The sequence below is a fragment of the Sander vitreus genome, chromosome 20 (genome assembly GCF_031162955.1).
Source record: "Sander vitreus isolate 19-12246 chromosome 20, sanVit1, whole genome shotgun sequence".
In the NCBI taxonomy this organism is placed as follows: Eukaryota; Metazoa; Chordata; class Actinopteri; order Perciformes; family Percidae; genus Sander; species Sander vitreus.
Window position 1 is genome coordinate 15167330 of NC_135874.1, and position 26217 is coordinate 15193546.

Genomic DNA, 26217 nt, shown 5'->3' on the forward strand with positions numbered 1-26217 from the left:
TGCTATTATCTGAAACTGACTGCAGCTATTTAGACAAATCATCCTTGTAAAGTTTTCATGTCATTTAGCCAGTATATGTTGGTCTGTGAGTATGAGTAGTAGGGTCACATCATTGAAAAACTATTTCATCTGCTCACTCAGTCCTTCCCGGATTTTAACTGGCAGCTGGACTTTTCTGGGAATCTCTGTCAGGCTGGTTAAAACGGACTTCGGATTTTTTCCTTTCTCTGGAAAGTGCTAGAGCAAAAAAACAAAGAAACACAAACCATGCCCTTATGCTCCAAAAAGTGCTTTTTCATTTAAAGTAACTGGAAGCGAACTTATCTAGAACAAAATGTATAATATATATGTAATACAATTCTGAGGTTGTACAAACCACTTTGTCAAACAAGTTTACAACACACCAACTAGTCAAATACACCACATTTCCACACAGACACTTGCATGAATGTCTCCCAACTGAGCTGTAACATAGTCAAAGCTAAATGTCATTCAAAAGATGATCACATGCCACTTTTTCGGGAATTACAGGCGTGCTTAAGAGTTTATCAGGTGCAGCCCTGGTTCTTATCAAGCGTGTGTTTGGCTGATTCCTTGGCACTTTGCACCCTCATGTCTCTGGGGAATGTGACAGCATCATACTGCACGTACCACTGGGAGCTGTCTGAGACAAAGACACAGACACTGAGAACGAGTGAAAGTGCATGAATGACGAATCAATGAGGAGGCCCTTAGCTCTCCTGCAGTTCAGGGGAGGTGAAGGAGAAGTTACGAAACTCCTCCTGGTTGATGGAAGGGATCAGAGGGTCATCAATGGGCGTGAGGGTGGGCTCTTCTTGAGTAAAATCTGGGTCAAAGTTGTTGACGTCTTCTGGTGTTTTCTGGAGGGGATTAATAAAGAATTATTCATCAGCAGCAACATTTTAGCAAAAAGCACTGTCGCAGCCACAAGGTAAGACAAAGTCAATCACTGCTTAATGTCTGCTCAGTGTCTTCATTATCATTTATAACACACACACACACTATCATGCTATCAATTAAGTCATTCATGTGACTTACGATCCTGGGCTTGAAGGGTGGCTCCATTTCTCTACGATTCAGTTTCTCCCAATCAATGCCAGTGAAGAAGGTGTGGCTGGTCACAGCGCTCTCTCCACCCTCTGAGGCAACACAGCCCAGACGCCGGGCTGGGTTTTTGGTCAAGAACTGTAAAAACCAAAAGATGGATGAATTTACAGACACTTAAGACTAAATAAGAAAACAATTTAAATCAGGTAATTATCTAGAAAAGATAACACATAAGAGCAACAACAACAAACTAGGATCGAACAGTTTGGAATCAGTGAATTTCTGGAGAATATTTATGATCTTTACATAATGAGGAAATATGGCATGCTATTCAACTAGATCAGACCAGAATCTTTCGGGAGTAATGCCAAACTGGACTCGAGCCAGGACGACATCCAGTCAATCCCCGCCTCCCAACTCATAAAAAAAACAAAACAAAAAAAACACACACACACCCTGGATTGTATCTGGCGTCTTCTACAATGCTGAAGTCGTAGAGAGTTCAGCCAGATTCAATAAAGTGCAACTATGGTGTCTTAACGTCCTGGTGTTGTAAACAATAAAACAATAGAACAGTGAATCACCTGTTGAAACTTTTGAACGGTTTCTCTGCTACCAAAGTAGTGGTGGGTGGTAGAGGCCAGAGGGAGAGGTCCAAACAAAACAAACTCTAAATTGAAAAACTTTGTTTTAACTTGCCTCTGGGAAGAAACTGAAAAAACAAAATTTGTTATGGACAGCTCTCTCTTGGCGGAGGAGTCTGTGCACACCTAAGGGCTGGCGGTGACATTCAGACTAGGGTACAACAAACTGACGGGCCTCCGTCTCCACAGTGACAGTGGCCAGATTAACCCGAAGTCATTGGAAAGCTCAATATGTCTTGCTATATCAGCTCCAAACATTATTAACTACCAGAGGCCTAAACAACACCACATGATTCTTCTTCAAAACTAAGTTCATAGAGAAAAAGAAAGGAGATTAGAGAGACGTCATACAAATCAAACAAACAAATCGATGCAGCAGCGTCTAGTCAGCTATTGTTGTCAATAAATGCAAGAACACCACATTAATCAACTTGCAGAGACTTGAATCCTGCATCGACATGGGTAACACATCGCTGTTAACATCAAGACATCTTTTTTTGGGGGAAGAAACATAGTTTTAAGTGTATGCATTTGCATGCAGGGATTTGTTGCTGCGAGCATCACTTTGATAGCGTGATTTGTAGTTAATGGGTTAAAACTGATTGTTTTTTTTTTAAACCATCCCATTACATCAGTCTGGCCCTTGAAGTGGAAATAACTGAGGTTGAGAGACCAGCAGGGGTCAATCAGTTCAGGAGCTCACAGACCACAAAACTTAAGAAAAACTACTGCACGCTGATGCCATCTTTCCATGGCTACACGTCAGCTGTGCCATCCTCAGCACCAGACCTGCCATGTCGGCATTTCTACATTCTGCACTACACCAGAAGAAACACACAAAGCAATCCGAAATTAATACTAGTGCTAAAACTTTGTGGATTATTCATGTGGCAACTGGCAGAAAATTAATAAATGTATGAACTATTTTGAATCGATTAATCATTTAAGTAATCTATAAAGCATAAATATCAAATATTTGCTGCAATTTGGGGTGTTTTATATCAGTGTAACTCAAACATATTTGGGTTTTGGAGTGTTTGTTGGACAAAAGAAGCAATTTGAGGACATCACTTTGGGCTCTGAGAAATTGTGATGACATTTTACTACTTTTACTGTTTTCTTTTAAGATCAATTTTTTATTGATTTTATATTTTTAAACATACAGAACAGACAAACACAATTGAACAAGAACAACAACCCTCTCCCACTCCCCACCCTCTGCGGTCTCGAGGAAAACAAAAACAAACAAATAAACAAAAACAAAAACAGAAATCACACCTTGCCTAGTTGCTCTCCTCTAATTCTTGTGATGCTGAGGTCATTAGGACTGATACTTGTGCTGCTGCATTTTTCCATAGGTCTATAGTTGATGATTTGGCTTTGTTAATCCTTGCTGTAGAGAGCTCAAGCATAACTATGTCTAGAAAATATGCCAACCACTGTTTTATACAAAGCGAGTGGGGGGGAGCCAGCGCTGAGCTATCATTTTCTTGGTCGTGGTTGAGCCAGCTAGCCAAATTTTCTTCTGTCTCCCAAGTAGGTGTAATTTAGAGCCATCATTAAGTAACAAAACAATCGGGTCAGTGCATCCTATCACATCAGATATTGATGTTGTTTTATTCCAAAACTCATGCACCTGTTCACACTCCCAGACCATGTGCAGGAAAGTTCCAGTTTGTTCAAGTTGGCAGAACGTGGAATAGGGAGTAAGAATGGCTTTAGAGACGTATCTCTTCTGAGGAGTCCAATATGTCCTATGGCATATGTTGAAGTGGATCTGCAGGTGATTTGGGTTCTTGGAACAGTGGGAAATGTCCCAAACTGTCTCCCAATTAATTACGTTCCCTTCCGGGCTCAGCTCTCACTCCCATTTCTTTACTATTGGGAGTTCTCCTACGGATACTTGCATCAGTTTAGCATAAATCCTGGACACTAATCCTCTCACAGGAGAATCAACAAGCCATTTAATGATTGGGTGCATCTCAAGACTGTTCCCCCATGGCACTCCATAACATTTTAGGGCTGATCTTAAGCGAAGATAAAGGAAGAAGGATGTCCTAGGGACCTCAAAGCTAGCTCTCAGGTCTTCAAAACATACCTTCATCATTGAATAGCTGGTCTATAGTATAAATACCTCTGTCACTCCACTGGTTATAAACAAAATGTTTGTTACCAGACATTAAGTGTATGTTGTGCCAAATTGGGGTGTTCAAATTCCACTTATTGGTGTAGCGTAGTTGCTCCTCCACCTGTTTAAAGTTGGTCAATGTGTTGGTGATAATAGGGCCATAGGCCAGCATACACTTTTTTGGACACACAGCTGTAAAGGCAAGGTCTTGCAGTCTAGACTTCCAGTGAGGTTTTGCTCTATTTCTCTCCATGGGACTGTAGATGAGGTGTCCATCCACACTCTGAGGGCCCGTAGCTTAAAGGCTCTGTGGTACACTTTAAGGTTGGGGAGGGCCAGGCCTCCCATGTTTGTGGTACGTTGCAGGGAAGAGTATTTTAGCCTAGGTTGTTTATTATTCCAAATATACTGCCGAATTACGGTATCAAGTTTCTTCCAGAAATGTATTGGTGGGGGTAAGGGGATCATTGTATACTGTTTTCTGACAGTATATAGATTAAATGATTAACTGATTAATCAACAATTAAAGTAATTATTTATTTCAGACCTTATTAATAGCTTAATCTGAAAATCAACGTCCACCTGTTAATAGAGCATCTTTATACAAACCACTAAAATAAGTTATTATTAAAAAATATTTTTTCTCAACAAACTCAACTGAACTCCATCAACGTGTTTATAGGAAAGAGGGGAACCTTGCAACGGATCAACCTTCAGTATAAATAGTGCAGCAGCAGCAGCACATGTATCTTTACTTTACGTGTGACACTGGCAGCAGTGACACAAATTACCAGGGGAGATCATCGGTCCTGTGCTACCTCAAGCATGTTGGAATAACAACAAGGATAAGAGGAGGAGAACATGTTACAAAGAGGGGAGAAGTGGAGGGAGGAAGTGTCATCATATTTATAGTTTGTGTGCTGTGGCTGGGCAGTGGACCATGCCTTAATATAGTTATGTAGGATACCCGGGCCAAACAGCTGGCTGCCAGAGCTACATAGGGCTGCTAGTCAGTCTGCAGTCAAAGAGTGTCAGTCAGTCTGAAGGACAACAAATAACAAACCCTGATCACAGAAATCCAGAGCAAAGCTGTTTTAACCTTTGCTGTCTTAATATATCACAAGGAAGGCTCATGTTACTCTGTCCAGTAATACAGGGAATTGGTCTTAAGTAAATGTTGGCTATTGTTTTTTTTCTGCTGGTCACAAGTCCAGTGAGACATTGATTTCCTGTATCATTAGTTAAGTTTAAAAAAAAAACTTCATATACATTTCCTGCAATTGTGTAATGTGAATAAGTCAGACAGAGGCAACGTGAGGAGGATAAATGTCTGCCAAAAAGACAGACTACAGTAACACCTGGCTTTCATCCATTGTTATCCAATATGCAACTTTTGCAGTGGATGAATAACTTTAAAAACACAGACTCACAGCTTTGAGTATATTCACTGCCTCTGCGCTTAGCCAAGACGCATAGACAATCTCTTCATTGAGGATGGATTCAAAGAGGTCATCTTCATTTTCAGCCTCAAAGGGAGCGTGTCCTGACAGCATCTCATACAGTAGCACCCCGAGAGCCCACCAATCAACAGAGGGCCCATACAGCATCTCCTGCAGGATCTGTGGAAACATGTCACATCATACCATTAAGTTAACCATCACAGCACAGAGCATTACAGCAACTTTAAAACCACTCCATGAAGTCCAGCTAGTAGACATGTGTAGTAGTGTGTTGCCAGTGAGGCTAAACTGAGGAGCAAGTGTTGACTGTTGAGGACAGCAAAGAACCCTTTCATAAATGCAGACACACAGTTTTGGTCAGTGAAACATCTCTCAAACTTGAGAACACAGACCATCTTAATCCCTCATTATGAAAACCAAGCATGTCTGTAAAGGTGCATTCTGATGAGGGGATCAGGGCTTGTCAAGTCAACAGAGCCCTTCACAAGCTGACCTCACAGGTACGCTGACTTCCAGTAAGTCAGGAGGGAGTTTGGAGTGACGGGGAGTGACCACAGTGTTTGTTTATAGTGAGGTGGTGTGAGGGAGAGAGGATGGGACTAAGAACTGCATCATATGAACTCAGACGACCTGGGCTGCAGAAAGCTAAATGTGTTTGAATTTATTTTTTGCTGCAATCGGTTAATGTTAAAAACTAAAATATATAAAATGGCACCAAAATATATGAAAATGTCCTGTTTCACAGGTTGGGTGGATAAAGGATCCAAATGTCTGTCATTATTAGTAGATATGGGTCTGAAACTGTATGTGTATAAAGTTACAGTAGGTTTGTTAAGCACATGTGTAGAAACTGACCTCAGGGGCAATGTAATCCGGGGTCCCACAGAAAGTTCCTGTGGCCACGCCTTCAAATATGCCCTCTTTGCACATGCCAAAGTCCGCCAGTTTACAGTGACCGTCTTTGTCAAGAAGAACATTGTCCAATTTTAGATCCCTGAAAGGCAAGACGAACACAGAAAGAAACAGAAAATAAGATATTTGTGGTGGGGCATTGTTATCCAGATGACATGAATGGGAAATAGTAACAGCTGGAAGCTAATAAGCCAACAAAGTCCAACTGGTGCCAACATCTGCTAAAATGTCAAGTTTGTGCTCAGTCTCCAGTCGCACCCTGTTGGTGTTGTTTCTAATTTTATCTGATGGAGGTAGACATTTGTGGCGAGACAGAAAGAGAAGGTTCCAACGACTGTGAAGCTTCTGTGGTGAAACTCCCTAACCGTTCAATGGCAGCAAGAAGTAAAAAGTGATCTGAATATTTATTCTGAATCCAGGCGAGACTAAACCTGAGCTACATGTATTGTTTTTCTTTTTTAGAACCTATTCTTAAAGCATTGGAAATCAGATATCATTGGAAATCAGTAAATTAAGTTAGAGTTATACTACTGTTATTATTTTGTTAATTACTTATGCAATTTGGGATGGGCTTATGGTGTTATTTATACATATGTGTATTTGGTTTACTGTCTATTTTGTTACTATTTTGTTGAATGGTCTTGAATATTGTAGTTACTATGTCATCTTTTCTTGATTTTTGTCTGGGTGGCAGGTGATGACAAAGAGCGGGCGGGGGGTATTCATGTTGCAAGTTGTATGTTTTGTATGTTGTTAAAAAATGTATTAAGCAAATGTGATTTGTGATTTTGGAGATTTAACCGCTGAAATTAATAATTTTGCTTTTATTATCAAATTAAAAATTGTATCCCTAAAGGACCTACAGAAGAGCTAGGTGGAATTTCTCCAGCTACCCTGTTTTACTTTATTCCATCACACTTTTTTTATTACTAAGGTTATTAGATTGAAAAAGATGTCATAGTGTTCTGTGTTGTGGAACTGATAAATGACCATGTCGGCATAATAATTACTCACTTATAATATACAACCTGCTAAGTCTCCACAAAGCGATTATATAATGTCTTATTATTAATTGAATTGAAAAGAAAATGTATTGTAATATCAGTGGAAGTCTCTTCCCCAGAGCAGTTTGTGCATGTGGGTGCCTGCCTAACAAAACGATGGAAAAGATCTCCTCTGTGTTCATGTCAGCTGGTGCTTTGTCATCTGACAGAGAGCTTAAACTTTCAGAGTGTGAGCTCTGAAGTTGAGCTCTAATTAGGTGATCCAAGTTTAGTCCAAGGTCATTTTACAGAAATGGACTGAAGCTGGATAGGAGATACTATGTAACAGCACAACTTACATTTGGGAGATGCATACAACTTTTTAAAAAGGAACAGATTTTCTTTTTTCCGGTTTCTTTCAGCAAAAAAAGAAATAAGGAGGAACCGGAGTGATTTTCTCAAACAAGAAAGTTAGACTGTTGGTCAAGCAAAACTGGGTTTGGTTTGATTAATCTGGTTTGCTCTTTTCCAACGTAAGCCAATTGTGTAACAGTGACTCACATATTCAGCGTGACTGTCCTCGCAGTCTAACAAACGGGCCAAAAGAGAGCAACTCTGTTGGTTACTTATCAAGACCACTCAGCCGCACAATACACAGTTTAGAGCATGTACAGGCTTAATACAAATAGAATACCAAAACTGTGGAGGCCAATAAATTGATTTATGTTTAAGTGGGTGTTTGTGATATACAGCCAGTTCTGCTATTTCGCAAACACTTTCATGCTCCAAAGCCCTTTCCAGTACTATTGGTGAATATATTCCAGTATGAATGTGTCTACTGAGAAATTAATGATTTTACTACCATGCTGTCATCACTGAGCTACACAGGATCACACATCACTATGCAAATAACCCTTTGCAACTAGTGTTATTGTGCTCCATCCACCCACCTCAACACACCGGAAAGACAAGTCTGACTTGGACTTTGAACCTCTTTTATCGGATGTGGGTCAGTCAGACAGTGGCATAGCAGTGTGCTATCCAATATATTGAGGTACTTAACTTTATCACACTACAAGTACAACTAACTGGGTGAAGGACAGAGTTGCACTAATTTAAAATTTCCAAAGAAGAGAAGAGGAAGTGCAGACAAACACTGACGCACATACTGTAACAGGTTTTTTTTTTCTGACGGAGGTTAGAGAGTAAGAATACATCTGGACAAACTACAATGGCATTCTGAAATCTATACAAATACACATCAACTTAAGGTTAAACCACTGTGGTTCTAGTCACAATTTAGCAGTGTCTTGTTATACAAGATCAATTAAAACACTCTTAAAACAAGATTTTGGATAAAGTTATTGGATTTTTTTAAAATCCATTCTTTTTTAAATATTTTGTTCCCTCCTAATATGATTTGTTCTCTAACATGGTAAAGACAAAAAAATAGACACCACAATACAACACCTGTCTGGCACAGTGCCAACACAACTCAGCCTCATAAAGGCAGTGCTTATTGCAGGTCTTTGTACTGGATTACATGACATTGAGCAGCTGTTCATGATACTGTGTTTACCCCCTGCAGACTAAACAATTGTTAAAAGACAGCCAGCCTGGGTTCCGATACTTTGAAATTTAGTCTTCAACAAAACTAGATGTGTTTTATATCATGAATAACCAGAGCGTTTTAAAAAACACATCTTTAAACTTCTTCATCAACTGAGAAGCTTCAAAGCAAAGCTTCACATCAAGCGAAGATAAATATATCTTGAGAGATATCTAGTAGAAGATGTGCATATTACACAACACAGTGACTAAGGCTACAGCCTTATTTTAAGCAGGCAGCATGAGCGCTGCTCTTCTTACTGTGGCCTGATGTGCAAGCTGCTCTTTGGCTCCTTATTTTTGTTGTAGCATGCAAACTGCGTGTGACCTCTTCAGCTAACAGTCATGCTATGTGGTGCAAGCTGACATAGAACACTTGGACCACTAAATATAACTCAGGATTTAGCGCACATGATGCCCCCTTCCTTATCATCATGCACTGGCAGCGAGTACACTGCTCTGCCAGCTACTCCCTGCAAGTATACAACAGCATCCTAAAAGGGTTTAAAAGAATATCCTTAAATATCTTATTAAAATCAGAACTTTAAATTATATCATTAAAAGTGTGGTTCACACAAAATGTAACCATGCTGTTGTAGCAAGCACTCTTTGGCAATCTGTTGTTACACTGTGCTTGCTATTATAGGGTATGAGCCTTGAGGAAAATAAAGGTCATAATGAGCTTAAAACTGAACATTTGGATGTACAGCCCGAGTCACTGGCTGCAACACACTACGCTGCGAGAGCTGCTTGGAGAATTTTAATGGGAAAAAATAATTAAGGGATAACACTAGTTTTGAGAGGAGGCTGAGATGATGATAAAACCACAGGGGCAAACTCAGCATATGATTGATGGCTTCAAAAACTGCACTGATGTTGATCAAATAGGAAGTGAGGAAATAATGGCTGAATAAACACAGTTAATACATCCATCTTAAAAGGATATTCCATAGATTTTGTATTTTACTTTCAATAAAGTTGGACAATTTGCCAAAGACAGACAAGTAAACTGAAATTAATTTGTAAACAACAATATTACATTCTTTAAACTACTATTTTAGCACTCATTTTAGGACTCAGGAGACTTACTGCAGTAGACTATTACATAAAGCTTTGGAGACCTTTCTGTGCACAAATATGTTCTACTCTATTTGGCACAGCAAAGACCATTATTATTCGTGTTGCTCAGACCTGTAGATGATGCCTTTGCTATGGAGAAACATGAGAGCGGAGGTGATCTCTGCTGTGTAGAAACGTGCTCTCGGCTCTTCAAACTTCCTGGATTTCTGAATGTGGAACATAAGATCACCTCCATTCACAAACTCCATCACAAAGAAGAGACGGTCCTGCAAAAGGAAGCAAGGAGATGACAATTACACGTGCACACAAACCACACTAGCCTCACAGAGTCTCCCATGTTATTACAGTCCAAAAGCCCATGACCATGAACATGCTGAGATTGCTTCAAGGATGATACATGTCTGCTTCTCATAAATTTCACATGTCTGTTTAATGGATTCCTGTGCAACTAACCGAAGTTGAAAGTCAGCGGGGCAAAAGAAATACTGATCAAACCCATAAATCTTTCTCTCTCATTACCGGCTATGGTTGAGATGTGATCTAGAAAATGAGAGCCTAGAGGGAAGAAAAAAAACACGGCAGGAGAATGTGATGTGCAGATTTTCTTATAAAGCTTCCTGAAGTGATCAGGACATTCAGCCACAGCTGACTCCGTTTAACTGCTCTGTGGTTTAGAGTGGTCTTGTATTTACCATGAGATTTATAATGTTTAATAAGAATGTGCTGCACAAGTAAAGCAGGCAACACTCTGTGTGTGGCATAGCTGTAAAGGGATTCAGAGCCAATGATTGCTGCCTCTGGCATTTCCAAAGTTTACTAATTTAATTTGTGAACTTGATGAGCTAGATGTCTGGCGATGTGAGATTGGATTTAATTTGCTGTTAAATGTTTAAGATGAGCATCTGATGATTAATTGCCGTGTTGAACGACAGCATTTGGTAAAAGAAAAAACGTACCCACTCCACCTCACCACATGCGCAACACATCGCCCCTCATCGCCTCTCCCACTCTTTCCATACCTACTCACGTTTCAAAAATCACGCTGGAGAAAATTGTAGAAATTTTTCAAGGTGCTTTCCGGAGAAAATTTCAAGTAATTTATAATGATGACCTGCTAAGGAAAAGGGCGACGAGACACCTTAAAAAAGGTGAAAGGTGCAGTGGTGGAACAAAGGCTATTTTTTGATTATGTGTGGGTTTGAATGGGTCAGGGGAGCAGTGTCATTGAGTCAATACTTCACTTCGTGCTGCTCTATTTTAATCCAAAGTGAAGTAGGTCAGTGGCGGTTCAAACAACGAAAGCAGATTAGAAGTGTCCTGTCTGTGCAAGAAGAACAGCTCTGCCAGCTGAGCTTCCTTCACTCCCTGACACCCTCTCAGGCACAACATTGGAAAACTGCTGCCACCTGCTGACCATTGTATGCATTACAATGCTGTGTACTAATTCCACACTATTAACTGTATACACTACAGTGTGTCTAACTGTGCCGTTTCTGTGGTTAGTATACAAAAGAAATCAACATCCTTAGCCATTTTGTACTAAGAGGAAACTAAAGCAATATGTGAAGGTCCAAATTAATAGACCTGACAACAGTGTGAGGAGTCATACATGATATTTCACTCAAGTGAATGGCATGCTATTTACTAACATTCACAATATGCATTTTTTTATTGTATTTACAGTATATTGATTGGTAAGCAGGGTTGTAAGAATGGAAACTATGCCACATGCCAAACTAGACCACCAAAGTACTGTGGTGCTTAGAAGAAATATCTAAAGGATATAAAGACTTATAAGACATCACTGTAAAAACATAGAAGAGAACTGTCAATTATTATCACACAGTGTGTTTATATTGTTGTGATTCTGAAAAATAGTGGTATTAGAAAAGTGGTATTTTGAAAAGTAACATGCCAATGCTTTAACTTGTCACTTTAAGGACATGGTTGCACTACTGTATTGATAATGTATTGTAATTGTGGCCGTGTGTTTTTGTGTGTACTATGTGATTATATGGTTTGTTGTTGTTGAGCGCACCAAAACAAAATCCAAATCAACTGTGGTGGATATGGCAGTAAGTTATTTAATCTTGAATAATGCAAGGTATTTAAACTGGGTAATGACTTTCATGTTTTTAAATGATCATTGCAAGGTGCTTGTTTGCAAGTTAACTACAATCAAAATACCTGAAAGAAAGAAGAAGAAAAATACTGCATATTATTTCAAAGATGCAGCGCAGCCTCATCTTTAGCAATTCAGGATGGGAAGGCATCCTTACATCCAAGAATGTTCCAAAAACAGTATGAAGGGTGTTTTAGAGTTTCACACTCTTAGTTTGCAATGTGCTTTTTTCAAGTAACAGCACTCATTTATGCCACAACTTTCTTCAGGAAGGCAAGGGAGATGGTGTTTGTTCTAAGATTAAAACATTACCTGTGTTAAATTGCCAAATGCACATTAAAAGCTTACTGTATTGTGACACAAGTGCATGTATGAGTGTATCTATACTGACCGGTGTCTGGAAGCAGCAGAACAACTGTGTGAGGTAGGGGTGACAGCCGGCCAGTGACAGCACCCTCTTTTCAGTCATGGTACACTCAACATCATCGTCCTGCAAAATGATATCCTTCTTCAACACCTTGACCGCGAAAACCCGATCTTTGCCGTTAAGTCTCGCCAGCATCACCTGCAGAAACAACATACACAGAGTATGATAGATTTCACAGGCTTTTCCAAATTCAGCGATACAAATCCTATCAGAATAGATGAGGTTTATCTTTTTAAGCAAATGTGTTCTAGTGATGAAAGTGCTAATTGATATGTTATGTTACAAAATCTTTTGAAAATAGTTAAATAAATAATAGTTAAATAATATATATATTTTTTTTAAAGATTTTTTTTTTGGGGGGGGGTTTTATTTAATTAGACAGTTATAGACAGGAAAGGGGGACAGAGATAGATGGAATGACACGCAGCAAAGGGCCACAGGTCGGACTGGAACCCCGGGCTGTTGCCAAGTACTCAGCCTACATGGGGCACACACTCTACTGGGTGCTAGGGGTCGCCCCAGTTATAAAATATTTCTGAATTAAATGCCTCTTGACCATATTCTCACATTCTACTATTTTCCTTGTTGTTCACCTAGGTTAATCACTTCATTACAGAGAGCATTTCTCATCATCCTCTCTCATCATTCCCACCTTGCCAAAACTGCCCTTGCCAAGGACTTGAAGGAACGTGAAGTCTGAGATGCCCAGTCGAGGGGTCTGCTGCTGAGTGTCCGTACTCTCCCTCCTTTCAGTGGGCGCCCTCATCTGACCTGTACCTTTGGCCTGTCAGTGAAAAAATAAATAAATAAAACCCCACTAAGATCTGTCTTATTAAAGCCACTTTTGAGTAAAATTAACACAGATTTGACTTGTTCTGTAAAACTAAGCCTTTGTACCACTGAGTTGCGTTTAGAGAGTCCTCCAGCCTGCAGACCCATCTCTGCAAGCTTATTGGCCAGTTCCACACTGTTGACCCCACAGTTGGGAGCGACGTTGCCTCTGCACCTGATATGAACGTTCATTTTACAGACTGAAGAGAGAAACCACACAGACAGGAGCACTCAATAAAAGACAAATGAGGACATTTGAGATCCTGATTTTGAAAGACAAATGTTTACACAGGTCTTACTTTTGCAGTGCAGCCCCTGCCTGACTATTCCCCACAGCAGTGAGCCACAGTGGTCACAGAAGGTGGGCGACTTGTAGTTGTGGATGTTGAACTTGTGAGGGACGTTGATGCTGAAGCCTTGGTTTATGGGCTATGAAGAGAAGACATACTGTAAACAATGTATGTTCAACCATGCATGAACATATTCTAAGTATGTTTAATATTTAGTTCCTATTTTTGTCATGGGGGGGGGCATTCTGTTTATTGCAGCATTTGTTTTTTTCTGAACTTCCAAAAGGAAGAGAAACTTGTAATGCTCAGCAAAATATAGTAAGAGAGAGCAAAAAATGACATTTTCAAATGCTAAAACAATCATAGATGTATTTATAGAAACCTGTGAAAATGCAACAAGCATGCGTGGAGAAGTATAGTGTTCTGGCTCAGTGACCAGCTCAACACAGAAACAGGAACCTGTACAGTCTGCTGATCACTGCAGGTGTTAATCAGAGGTGTGTGTGCATGTGTGTGTGTGTGTGTGTGTGTGTGTGTGTGTGTTAACTGATTACTTTGTTATTAATCTGATGATCTGTAGTGACAAGAAATCCTGCTGTCCTAACAGCATTTTGATATTGTGTACAGTAGGAGTGTTGTGTCTTATCTGACAGTAAAACTGTTATTACCTGTTCTTTTTCCGTCTTCTTCATGCGTGGACACACAGTGACGACGTGCTGGTGGCATCGTTTGTGAACTACACAGGTACACACTGGAGAAAAACAACCGCTTATTGTCAAACTCGTAACTCATGTCTGTATGTTTAAGTAACTGTGGCAGAAACAGAAAATAAGGTCTGCTCACCTTGGCACTGGTAACCCTGCTTTCCAAAAACACCCCTATGAACAGAGAAAGAGAGTAAATCAGATCCAGTTTGCAGTCCACACAGATACTACGTGCAGGCTGCAGTGGTTCGCCTTTGCTTGACTTTCTCACCAGATGAACTCTCTGCAGTGGAAACAGAAGGTGGGTTGACGGAGAAAAGTAGACATGAACTTGTGTCCGTTGACCTGGTGGATCCTCCGTCTCACAGCCCCCTGTCGCTTCCTTGTAAACTGCTTAAAGGTCTTTTCTTTCACTATGGCGTCATCTGACAGAAAAGCAGAAAGTTCGTGCTCAAACAAAATAAGCGCAACAAATGCAATGAGTCAGAAATCCATAGACTAATTCCTAGACCCAATACTGTACCATAAGAGCTACGGTTTTAAAAAACATAAATATGTACAGTAGAATGGATGCGGGATATCTTTAAAGCAGCTTAAATTAATATCTCTATATTAACAATTGATCACGTCACTACTTGTATGTGAAAGTCACTTGTTGTGAAAAAAACAAAACCCACAAAGAAGTATTATCACCTGACTCTTAAGAGCTCAATAACATCTTTTAGCTCTTCTTTTTTGGTACGCTCTCATTGCGACATTTTCGGCCACAACAGGCAACTGTTTTCAGCTATGTTTTCCCTGTGCACTACCTGCTCAGCACCGAACAGTAGAAGAACACATTTAGCAACCAGCTGGTGAACGGTGGAGCACTAAGCAGATAAAGGGCTAGATAGTTCCCACAGCCATTGGTGTAGAGCTCTGAACGACAACTACAGTACCAGTTGTTCAATATTTGCTGGAGGTTTAAATAGGCAGCTGTTGGTTAAAAAGTTCGACCACTTCAACTTAAAATATTCTGAATCCAGAAAAACTATTTTGTTTTATGTGACTTTTACATAAAAATGACTTAGGCACCATCAGATTAACATAAAAGGGTATAATTCTGAAAGGGGCTCAATTTAGAATGACATAAACACCAAAAAGCGGGAAAAATCTTCATTTCAAAATTTCAAAAGCTGGAACAAGCAAATGTTTGGCATGCTTGCTTGATAAATGACTAAACAGCAAATCGATGATGGAAATTGTTGTTAGTGAATTTTCATTTGATCAATAAATCAATAATTTAACTAATTATTTCAGAATGATGTTAATTAATATTGTATTGTGTAAATGTATGTGCATATCTATATACCTTCGTGCACAACTGCGTGGCTTGGCTTTATATGTTCTAGCTAGATGAACGCGTAGAGGAACTGTTTTTGAGATGAAAACCACCATGCATTACGGAAACATGTTTGCTGAGCCCCTGCCATCCCCCTGCAAACAGATCTCTTTTTGTGGTAGAAGTGTGAAGACAGGGCTTTACACAGTGCTTTTGTACACTGAAAACCTCTATCATATGCCCAACTACTTTGTCTCTCTGTAAAAGGTTGATAGTCTATCGTATCGGATAGACCGATTAATTTGTTGCGTCGCACCAAAAATATTTGTTTCAACAAGGATTTTTGTTTGCATTAAATTGAAGTTTAAAGTGCATATTGACTAAAGCAGGGCAATAATTATGTATTATTACACAGCCTTGTTGAATACTTCTTCTCATTACAATACACTATGGTCTGTTTGCCAGAATGGTGCATTCACTGGCAATCAGTATGAGTTGGTATTTTCTTTTATATTTGGCAGCTGGCTTTCATTACTCAGTGCTGTTTGCAGCCATTCAGCCATCCCCCTGACCAGGCTGATCAGCACACAGATAATGTGACGATTTCAGAACTTTTTTTCAGGTCAAGAGGGGTAAAAACAAAACAAAATAAGAGGCCATTTCAGAGTGTGTGCCAGGAGCTTTTGAAAGTTTAGTTTGATAATATACATATATAATAAAACTTAACATACTCAAATCATAAAAACAGCAATATTTAAAAACAAAAAAGATCAATCTTTGAAAATGTTACGCTAGTTTCCAACAGTGGGAAAGAAACTGAAAATGTTAATATTTTGTCATGTATTTTATAGGTAAATGAAATATTAGTGTTTCATGAGGTTTGCAGGCAATAAAGCACGGTGGCAGCAGATTAAAAAAAGGGAACTTAATGGAGGCCAAGTAATCACCAGCTAAGAAGACTTCTGCTTCAAAAAACCTGCAAGGTCACTTCCTTAAGTTGTCTTATTTAAATGGTTACATCTCATTGGTTAAAAGATCACGTACATATCTAAGCTACAGATGTCCTCAATGTTGACGTCCTCTGATGTCTGAGGAAAGCAAACATACCTCTCATCACAGGAGATTCTCTAGATCAAGCATACCTGACACATACTTACCTACTTGAGTCACACACCTATTCTCAGAGGCTCTATTATTACACAGTTGCACTTTGGGTATTTAATGGCTCAAGATAATTATTCAAAACAGTTTGCAGTGTTTCAGACTGGAAAAGACAGGAGAGTGACTAAGTTGGCATAAGGGTGTGAAAAAGAAACAGAGAAGGAGGAGTGCAAGAGCGATGTTTCTCCATGGGGAGAAGTACTGGGCTGCATCGACAGTAGCAGCCTTACCATCAGTGAAGGATCCAGTGAGTGTAATATGAACGTAAACCTTGCCCTCTGGTTCCAAGTCCATCTGTAAACACACAAACAAACAATTACATTTCTGCATACTCAAAATAGCAGAAACAGTACGGACAGATATTAAGATGAACTACAATTGAGCAAGACAAGTTTATTATAAAAAACATATGTAACCCAAGCTAACATATATTAAACAAAAAGGAAATCAGATATATGGCACATTCAATGCTTCTATTATTAAACTAAGAGTGTTTGGTGCTTGAGTTACAATAACAGTTAAACAGGCATATGAGATGGTATCTGACATTTGAGCATCAGTCCTTCAGCTCTGGTATGAGAAAAATGAAGCTACGTAACTTTATATTCTTGCATTCTTCAGAGTGTACGTAATGTCGGGGGGACAAGGTGGCAGAAAGACAACAAAACAGGTCTGGCAGGATGGGCTGGTTGCAGAGGTTGTGGTGATCTGATGCTAAGCTATGAGTAATGACTTACTAATGTCTGAATATGCATTAAAAAGCTCTACACATACAGAAGAGGCTAGATATGGATTGCAACGGGCAGACAGAACAAGATACTTCCTGTGACAACCACTGAGTGGAAACTTAGGTCACTGTACTCTAAAATAAAGAAATATTTTTGTTACGCATACACGACCGCCTGGAAAATACTCTCTGAGCACAAAACCGTGACACATTAGGTGTCAATTGTGGCCACTCAATTTGCCATTCATTGTGAAACTTTCATTTTATGGAAGAGTTAATTTCACTTTATCTCAAACTTTTTTTGGTTACCTGCTCATATCTTGTTTCATTCTACTGTCTGGACAGTAACGGTGTCTTGTCCTCTGTGATGCTATTTTGGTATTTTCACCTTTGCTTACTCTGGCCACCTCTATAGAAGAACTAAAGAGCTACAATGCATTTCTGAAATTTCTCTCTCCTCCGATAAAACAGCTCAGCTGTACAAAACGAGTCAGATTAAAGAATATGTTCCCGTTTTTTCAAGGCTTTCTTAAAACAATATGTACATGTCCATATAAACGTATAGAGTTATTGGTAGATATTGGCTATTGGATATTTCTAAATACTTTAGAAAGGAACAGGAGGAACAATGTAGTGGCTAATAACTATTTCAATGTGCATACAGGCGTATCAGCATTGTTTTGAGATGATGTTTTAAAAAGATGTGAACTTATCCATTAAGGTGGCCCAGATGACGATCTGATCTAAAATACAGTAGATGTGGGTGAAGGCAGCATGATGCAGAACACTTAATGCTGTATCACAAAGGAGGAAGTTCTCTTTTTTTTAACAGGGGATGGGGTCCGTTTCAGTCGAGCAAGCAGTACTGTACACTTTGCTGGAAAATGTTGAGGGGCCATATTTAACCCACTTTCAGTTTCAATGCTCCTCAGGAGGACTTGATTAGACATACTTAAAGCCTGAGAAACAACTCCAACAGTACAGATACCACAATAATGATTATGGTCGACATACTGCAAAATTACAGAGTTCAAAAGAATGAGTCAAACATGTCACAATGTAGTGTTAAGAGGTGGGAGGCAAAGGAAACTTGCCTCATGTGTCTAAATGGCATGTAATGTAAATGTCATATGGTGAATGTCTAGATGGATGATATCAGTGCTGACAATAATTTCAAGTTAAAAAGAGTTGAGTAACTAAGAGATTCAGTATTTTATGGGGTTTAAGTGCATCAAACAGGACTGTGTGCACAGAAGGGGTGAAAATAGACATTTGGATAAGAACCAATAGAGAGTGAGTATTTTCACAGTGAGCCCTCGAGCACTGATCAGATAGAGGGAAGAACGCTGTGATAAGCAGCAGTGTGGGCGTGTGAAGGCTTGTTCCTCAGTCTCTGCTGCCTCACACATGTGAAACAAGCACTTCTATTGTGAAACAAAGCACAAAAACTGTTCCAATTTAGCAGATAACAACTCCAAGCTCATGTCTTAAAGTGAGAAAGCCAACTAATCACTTCTAAAACGGGGTGAGCTTAGCTACACTTTCACACCACTTCCCCTCAGCGTTTAGGGGTCGTGGCGAAGATGTGTGCAAAGCTGGCTCTAAGGCTAGATCAGCACACAGAACAATTTCAGAACTTTTTTTGCCATTCGGGTCACCTGGATTTTAGCAAGGTGACCTTTCAAATCAGTGTTGTTGTAATGTTAATTTTTGTATTCATAATTGATTTAGGACTCATCCTGCTCAAATAAACATCAATACCCATCTGTTCTTACATAAGTATATGCATTTCACACATTTTAAATGTATGTAAATGCTAGAGGGGGAAAGATTTGCTTAGTTGTTTTGCAAAGTATAATTATAGCGCCTTGTCGTGAATGTTCTTAAGTGCACCTCACATGCTTGTTTCTTGAAGTACTTGTGGAGTTATGTTGAAAATTCAATGAATGCAGATGTTTAAAATGTATGTAAATGCCTCATCTCTCCAACACTATGCCACTGTGACTTTGCCACACTGTATTGGGAGGTGATGAAGGGATGTGCGGTGGTGGCAAGTTTCATTTTGTAAATCATTTCTACAATGCTGCAATGTTACTAACTTGTGTACAAAGAAAGTTGTGGTACTGAGACATTTGTCTTCGGTACACAATGTTGTATGTTTCTATGTGTTTTATATTACGCGTACTGTAAGGTTCTTACTGGCACAGGACGCTGAGTTTATTTATTTTCTGAAACATGTTTCTTTGTAAAGTTATTTCACTGGTGAATTTAAGTGTTTTGCTTCATAGTATAGGTTAAACTCACTGGGTGATTTAATTAACTGAAGGTACAAATAGTAAAACAGAAAAACATGCTCAATTGACAAAAGCTGTATTGGGATGAAGGAGAATATGTCTGCATGTGATGAGAGTTCTGTGGTACGTAGTCAATACCACCTCAGCCTGCTCCAGGCCGAGACAGCTCAGGTTACATTCACCAACACCTGCAGTGGCTTATAGTCCTAGAGGGATAAAAATAGGCAAGAAGAGGGAAACTCCAGTTTGAAGTAGCAGTTTTATCTGAAAAAAAGTGAGATTAACGTGATCTTTAACATCTGAGCTTTGAGGAGGTCCATTTTCTTCCAAGTGTGCATTAGGAAGGCAAAGTGTGGGTGGTTTTCTCACCATACATTTGTTTGTACAGGCAGGTCAAATGCTGTGCAGGGCAGGCAGGGGCAATGTGCACCTGTTTGTGCACTCTGCATAAGCAGCATTAACACCTCGCCACAGCAGCAGCGTGTGTGGTAGCAGACCACATTTGTCTATGATCACAGTAAAAGCTATTGAGCCAATGAGTGCATGACATGAACGGTCCCTGTCCGGTGCATACTGCCAAAACTAAGACACAAAGCCTGTGCATACGAGGAAATTATGTTTTCGAGCAGAAAAAAACAGCAATGTTTTTGCCACCTACAGTGACAGTGAAATATGTAGTGGACATCGCCCTGAGCTACATAGCATGTTTTGTTTTCTGAACCGGCTCTCAAATACTGTTCAGCATGTGCCAAAGCTCTCATGGGAAAAACTACAATATATTCCTGTGTAGAAAAGAGTACCTGTGATGTTCCAAAAGGAGTTTGCAAAGCTTTTTATGACTACTGTCATTTTTTATGTTGACTTTTTAATCTAAATCTATCTATCTATCTATCTATCTATCTATCTATGGGAACTACATACGGTATTCATCGAGAAGTACATGGGAAAATACTATTAATATATTCATGGGTGGATTTTGAGACAATAGGTCCCTTTACCAGAAAATACCCAGAAAAAAGGATATAATAAAATATCACATTGGATTGGATAAGGGTTTAAGGCCTCCCCTGACTCATTAAGCCCTTAGGATTGTGGCCAGTAGGCCCATTTTGTAATTCATCCATGGATCTATTGGTTCTTATTATCAAGACTGGATTACCATTAGAGCAAAGTAGGCCACTTGTCAAGGTCCCCAGACCCAAGGGGTCCCAAAAATCTTCTTCACTTTCTTTCACCTACGTTTTGTATGTATTGCTAGTGTGCTCACATAGGACATATTCCTCAATTAAGTTGTTTTTAAAATAATAGCACAATTTAATTTGTATTGTTAGCATAGAAGTACTGATTGGTGTCTGGGTCTCTGATAGGGGTGGGCGGATCAATACCCAATGTATCAATACTATTAATAAGCTATATTCTGAGAAGGCCTTATACTCCGTGTACAGCTTTGGTTCAGAGTTGCACCAGGGTGCTCGGACCCCGTATAACTGCTTGTAGATCTAGTTTACTGTCTTTTGTTTTAATCAGTGGTGGAAGAAGTATTCAGATATTGTACCCAAGTAAAAGTAACAATACCACAGTGTAAATGTACAGTTCCAAGTAAAAGTCCTGCATTACAAATCTTACTTGAGCACACACAAGTATTAGCATCAAAATATACTTTAGGTACCAAAAGTAAAAGTATTCATGATGCAGAATGGCACATCTCACATTACATCTGAATCTGTAAAGTAACTAAAACTCTCAAATAAATGCATGTATGTAATAGACTGAAACCAAATGTTATGGTATTGCCCACTCCTACCCTCTTGGCATGGATAGTGGGGTGGGGATTGCGGGTCAAGAGGGGCCCCAGGGTGGGGAACATAATTAGGGTAATGATAATTGGAAAACATGTTTACATAGCCTAATTGTTTTTTAACACTCTTGATAGGTTTACTCACCCATCCCTCGAAAGTCTCTTCTGTGTTGGAGGTTTTGATGAGGTCCTCAAACTGAATGATGCAGTTGGCCACAAAGTCATCATATCCGATTGGAGTGTCGTGGAAAACTGCCATCTCGATTTGTTTCCCATCGTTCACGTTGAGGCAGAACTCCTCGTTGAACGTCGGCGTGTTGGTTTTCTGTTTGGAGAGAGTTTGTCCAATTTTGAAGTCGTCCACCTTCACCACCATGTACGGGTCCAGAGCTGGAGATGCTTTGTTGAAGATGACAGAGTGGCGGAGGGAGAAGGTTGTCGGTTTCAGGTCCACCGCCTCGCCGATCCGGAGCTTCAGATAACCATTAAACTTCATGTTTATTAAGCTTGTTTAGCCTCACGCGGAAAGTAAAGAGCACTCACGAAGCGAAAAAAATAAAACGAGAAAAACAGTCAGGCCCACTTCATATCAACACTGACCAACAAAAATGCTGTAACGTTAATAAAGTCATAGCTAAAATTACACTCTATTTCAATTTCTACGCTCAGTTACATTTATCCCCACAGTCTCCTGCCTCACAGCACAGACATTGAAGCTGTTTCGAGAAGTGCAGTTTCAGTAAGGAAGCCACAACATTGACATGTCAACGAGGACGCATAAGTTCCGCATTATTTGTCACAGAGTGCTCACACAAACAGACACACAACCTGCTGTTGGTTTAGAATGTCACATGGTTGAACTTGTAGTTCTTCTAGAGAAAGAGGAATCTGGCACTACGCTGACCATGATGCATCCCTCTGTTCGCTGAAGGTGTTGTGATGCTCACCTGTCCTGTGCTGAGTGGAGAAAATACCGCCACCAAGTGGCTGTTATAGTGACCTACATGACACAACAACACGTTCTTTCTTTTTTTTCTTTCTTTTAAGCCTGACCTATTTTGAGGGCTGGTATCCCAAGGCTGAATTTATTTATAAAAATAAAATAATGTATAATATTTGTGTTTCTCCCCCAGGTGGTTGCAGATGGGACTTCACATCCATGTTGGAAATTAAAGGGAAATAAATCATACTGTTGGGGGACTCAAAAAAGGGTTTTAAAAAATGGTTAACTGGAGCAGCTGTGGGTGGCAAAAGAGAGGATTTGGCTACGGCTCTGCTGAGAATGCAGCCTCTCTGTCTCTGAGATTGCTGTGCCTGCTCCATCCATAAATGCCACGATCAAAGTCTCCACTTTATAGGTGTTAGACTTGACCTCTCACCCCACTCTGCCAAATGCCAGTGCCCCACATCTCTCTGCTCCAGCTGTTATAAATAAAGAGCCCAGATCTTACACATCCCTGGGATACAGACTGTCTTGTAAACAACATCTCAGACATGAACTTACTGAGCAGAGAAGATCCTAATGATAAAGCAGGTAGATAGCAGATTGCCTTGGTGCAGAAGTGTGAATACACTAACAGCTATTGACATTTTCTGTCGGACCTGATGGGTTCAAGTGGAACATTTACAAGCACCTAAAATCTGTGCTGAAGTTCACCTCGACCAACAAGAGTAAACATGCTAGTGTATGTTCACTCACACAGCATACATCATTTGTGTGGTGTAACATCTTAGAGTCAAGTTACTTTAATGGTATTTTTGTGCCTGGACATATAAGGGAAAGGACATAAGTTGTGAGTGTACCGCTTCTCAGTGAAGCTCTGTTTGAGTATGAAGCTATTTCGTTAAGTGTCACATTGTCCAGCAGATGGCAGAATAAGACTGCTAAATTATTTTTCCTACCCTCCTAAATATGTATATTTTACTTCCTCTCTGGCTTGTTTTACACTGGAGCCAGAACTGGCATTTTTATGGTCCAGGGTGATTTGTTTTGTCTCTTTGTTCTACCTGCAGTCCCCCTCTTTTTTTCCCCCTCTGTCAACTCTGTGGCCCCCCATCCCTTCCTCCTCTTTCCAGTCTAACTCGCTCTCTCTGAAAGTAGTTGTCATGGCCAAATCTTGAATTATGCACCCATGGGAGAAGTCTGCAACTACACATTACTCTGGACACCTAAATGAGAACACTTGTGGGCTACATATGTACATGTACACACACAGACATGTGCATGCCTTAGACATGCACGCACACATACAAACACACACACACACACACACACACACACACACACACACACACACACACACATGAATACATTGAATACATACAAAACTTCTGATGTATCTCCTCAAGATGCCAACATTTTATTGCATACAAGCACAAGGCCAGCTACCAAAAGCCTCCCATATTTTAGAGCAGACTGATTCTCTGTATACAACTTAATTTTAGCCACCTGTAGAGTTTTCACATTCACTTCGTAGTCTGTGCTCCAATTTATGTCCGTGTAACCCAGGACAGCTCAATCCTCTGGCTCCCTGCCCAGGTATACCCTATAGCTGCAGCTAATGAACCATAGCATTGGTGCCAAACAGAGCAGCGGGGAAACAAGAGTATGACCCAGGTATGGCGAAGCCCATTCCCAACTCTTTTCTTGTGAGAGAAATCCTGCGGGGCCAGTAAACACCCCCACCATGCCTCCTGCACCACCACAAACTCAATTACATCCATCAGTCACTGGGTTGCAGTAGAACTAACCTCCGTCCTACAGTCACAAGACCCCAGCCTCTCCTCAGGTAAGGCTGTATAGAAACCTCATGATGAACCACACATGCAAACACACAATACATCCCTGGGGCTGTCCTGTGTGGAAGCAGAGGCACTCCATAAATCACACCTGTAAAAGCTGATTTGGTACTAAATGTGCCATATTCACAAATGGTGTTTACTGCCAGGTCTCTACCACAGGAAAACATGACTCGAGATGGTACTATTCTGCAGAAATTCTACCATAATGTAGTGAGAAGACCAAATGACTTAGTGTCATTAAACTAATCATACTTTTTTTTAAAGTAGTGTTTCTTTGGGTATTTTTTTAGAGCCTTAATTAGGCCTTTATTATTTGATTAAAAACATTCTTAATCAATGAAGAAGAGCAAAGATGGACTGCCAAAAATAAAGAGTGTTGTTGTGAAAAGTGGAGGAATGTAACTGTGAGAGTGGTCGGAGCTGCGTTGGACAGTGAAGCAGAGTGTAGAGGGTGGTAGTGGGGGCTCTGTCACAGCCCCTCCAGGGTAATTGGCTCCAGATGTGAGGCAGCGTGGCCCCTGCGCCAGCAAGGCGTCAGGGCCGCATTAAGAGCTCAGCCCAGGGCTGATGGGATCGCAGAGAGACAAGCTCACCCCTACACACCACCCCCAAAACACAGACTGAACCCCATACTGCGCTGCTGACAACTGGGCGTCCATCAGTCCTCTTCCTACCTCTCAAACCCTGCTCATCATCTGCCAAAATAACTAAGCAATGCAATACTATAAAATATTGTAAAATCCCCCTTGTTTATTTACCAAAGAGTTATTTCACCCTTGACCTTGATTTCTGCTCTGACAATATAACATGTCTGTCATACTCTCTCCAAGGCTTATTGAGTCTTGGTGACTATGGTGACAGCAATCTTGGAGTCTATTTTCTGTCATTGTGTTGCCGCTATTATGTTGACCCTGATTGTGTACCGAGTGTGTCAAGCAATTCTTCCCCTGAACGCTGTTTTAGCAGTCTCTATTAAAGACAGCAACCTGTTTGCTGCACACAATGGTAAAGCACATTTTTCCGTGTTTTGGTGAAAGACAGTTTTGTGCAGCCTGTGGTGCTCTGACATCCACAATGGAAGTAAAGTGAAAGACATCACTTGTCTACACATGTGCAGCATGAAGCGACTGAGACAAACAAACAAAAAAGCAAAAGAAGATGACAATGTCAAGACTCATGATGTTATACATAAAGACCACTGAAGACAAACACAGCCTAAGCTTTGGTTGTAACGCTCCATTTGCTTCACGCTTTGTTAGCTGATAATGTCCTAATAAGAAAACCAATACTTTCCTTTTTTTGTGGGCCTTTTATCAATATGATTTTACAAAAAGCATGAAGAAATTTGTGTGTAAAAAGAATAATTCTAGTATGACCAGAGCATCTGCTGCCTCAAAAAGAGTCCTCAGAGCGAGGAATGCTCTTTCTGTGACACAAAGAGCAAGTTTACTGATAGAGTGTGGAAATCGATTAAAAGCAGAAAAGCAGCATGGAGTGATGGTAGATGGAGAGAACGGAGTGAATGTAAGGAAAGAAAAAAAAGTTAGCTAGAGAGCACTTCATCAGTGATGACACTTGCATATCGATGGCATTTGCATTTAAGATGCAATCCGCCACCATGACCAACCAGGCAAACCACTCATCATGCAAACCAACATTAAAAAACTCTTGTGAAAAGACTTTTGAAGCAGCTGACCTTTCAGGCAGGAATGCTTGTTGAACAAGATTATGCGGATAAACAGAAAGCAGATGTGCATGTTTTCAGTTTCTGACATCCACTACCTGTGAAGCCACGCTGATCAGATGTAGAAACACAAACAGGAAGAGGAAGTGGAATTCCGTTTTGGATCTGCTTTC

The 26217-nt window shown here is 40.1% G+C and overlaps 1 protein-coding gene across 1 annotated transcript; it reads right to left on the reverse strand.

Annotated features, from left to right (window-relative positions):
- Window positions 1–273: 273 nt before the first annotated feature.
- On the reverse strand, window positions 274–22357 carry prkcha (protein kinase C, eta, a). The gene is made up of 14 exons (XM_078277114.1): window positions 21704–22357; window positions 16970–17033; window positions 14529–14682; window positions 14397–14431; window positions 14222–14304; window positions 13563–13692; window positions 13330–13463; window positions 13085–13216; window positions 12397–12570; window positions 9995–10149; window positions 6156–6294; window positions 5271–5459; window positions 1060–1206; window positions 274–881 (listed from the first exon to the last, which is right to left on the reverse strand). Exons 1-14 carry the CDS (start codon window positions 22052–22054, stop codon window positions 732–734), a joined length of 2037 nt encoding a protein of 678 aa, XP_078133240.1. The 5' UTR covers window positions 22055–22357; the 3' UTR covers window positions 274–731.
- Window positions 22358–26217: the final 3860 nt, after the last annotated feature.

Bases quoted from the DNA above. Each gene is read 5' to 3' on its own strand.
- prkcha (XM_078277114.1), bottom strand. From the start codon at position 22,054: ATGAAGTTTAATGGTTATCTGAAGCTCCGGATCGGCGAGGCGGTGGAC. The intron at 14,683-16,969 runs GTAAGGCTGCTA...CTTTTCTGTCAG, and splicing joins CACTGGATCCTTCACTGATG to ATGACGCCATAGTGAAAGAA. The intron at 13,693-14,221 runs GTAATAACAGTT...TTCTCTTCATAG, and splicing joins AGAAGACGGAAAAAGAACAG to CCCATAAACCAAGGCTTCAG.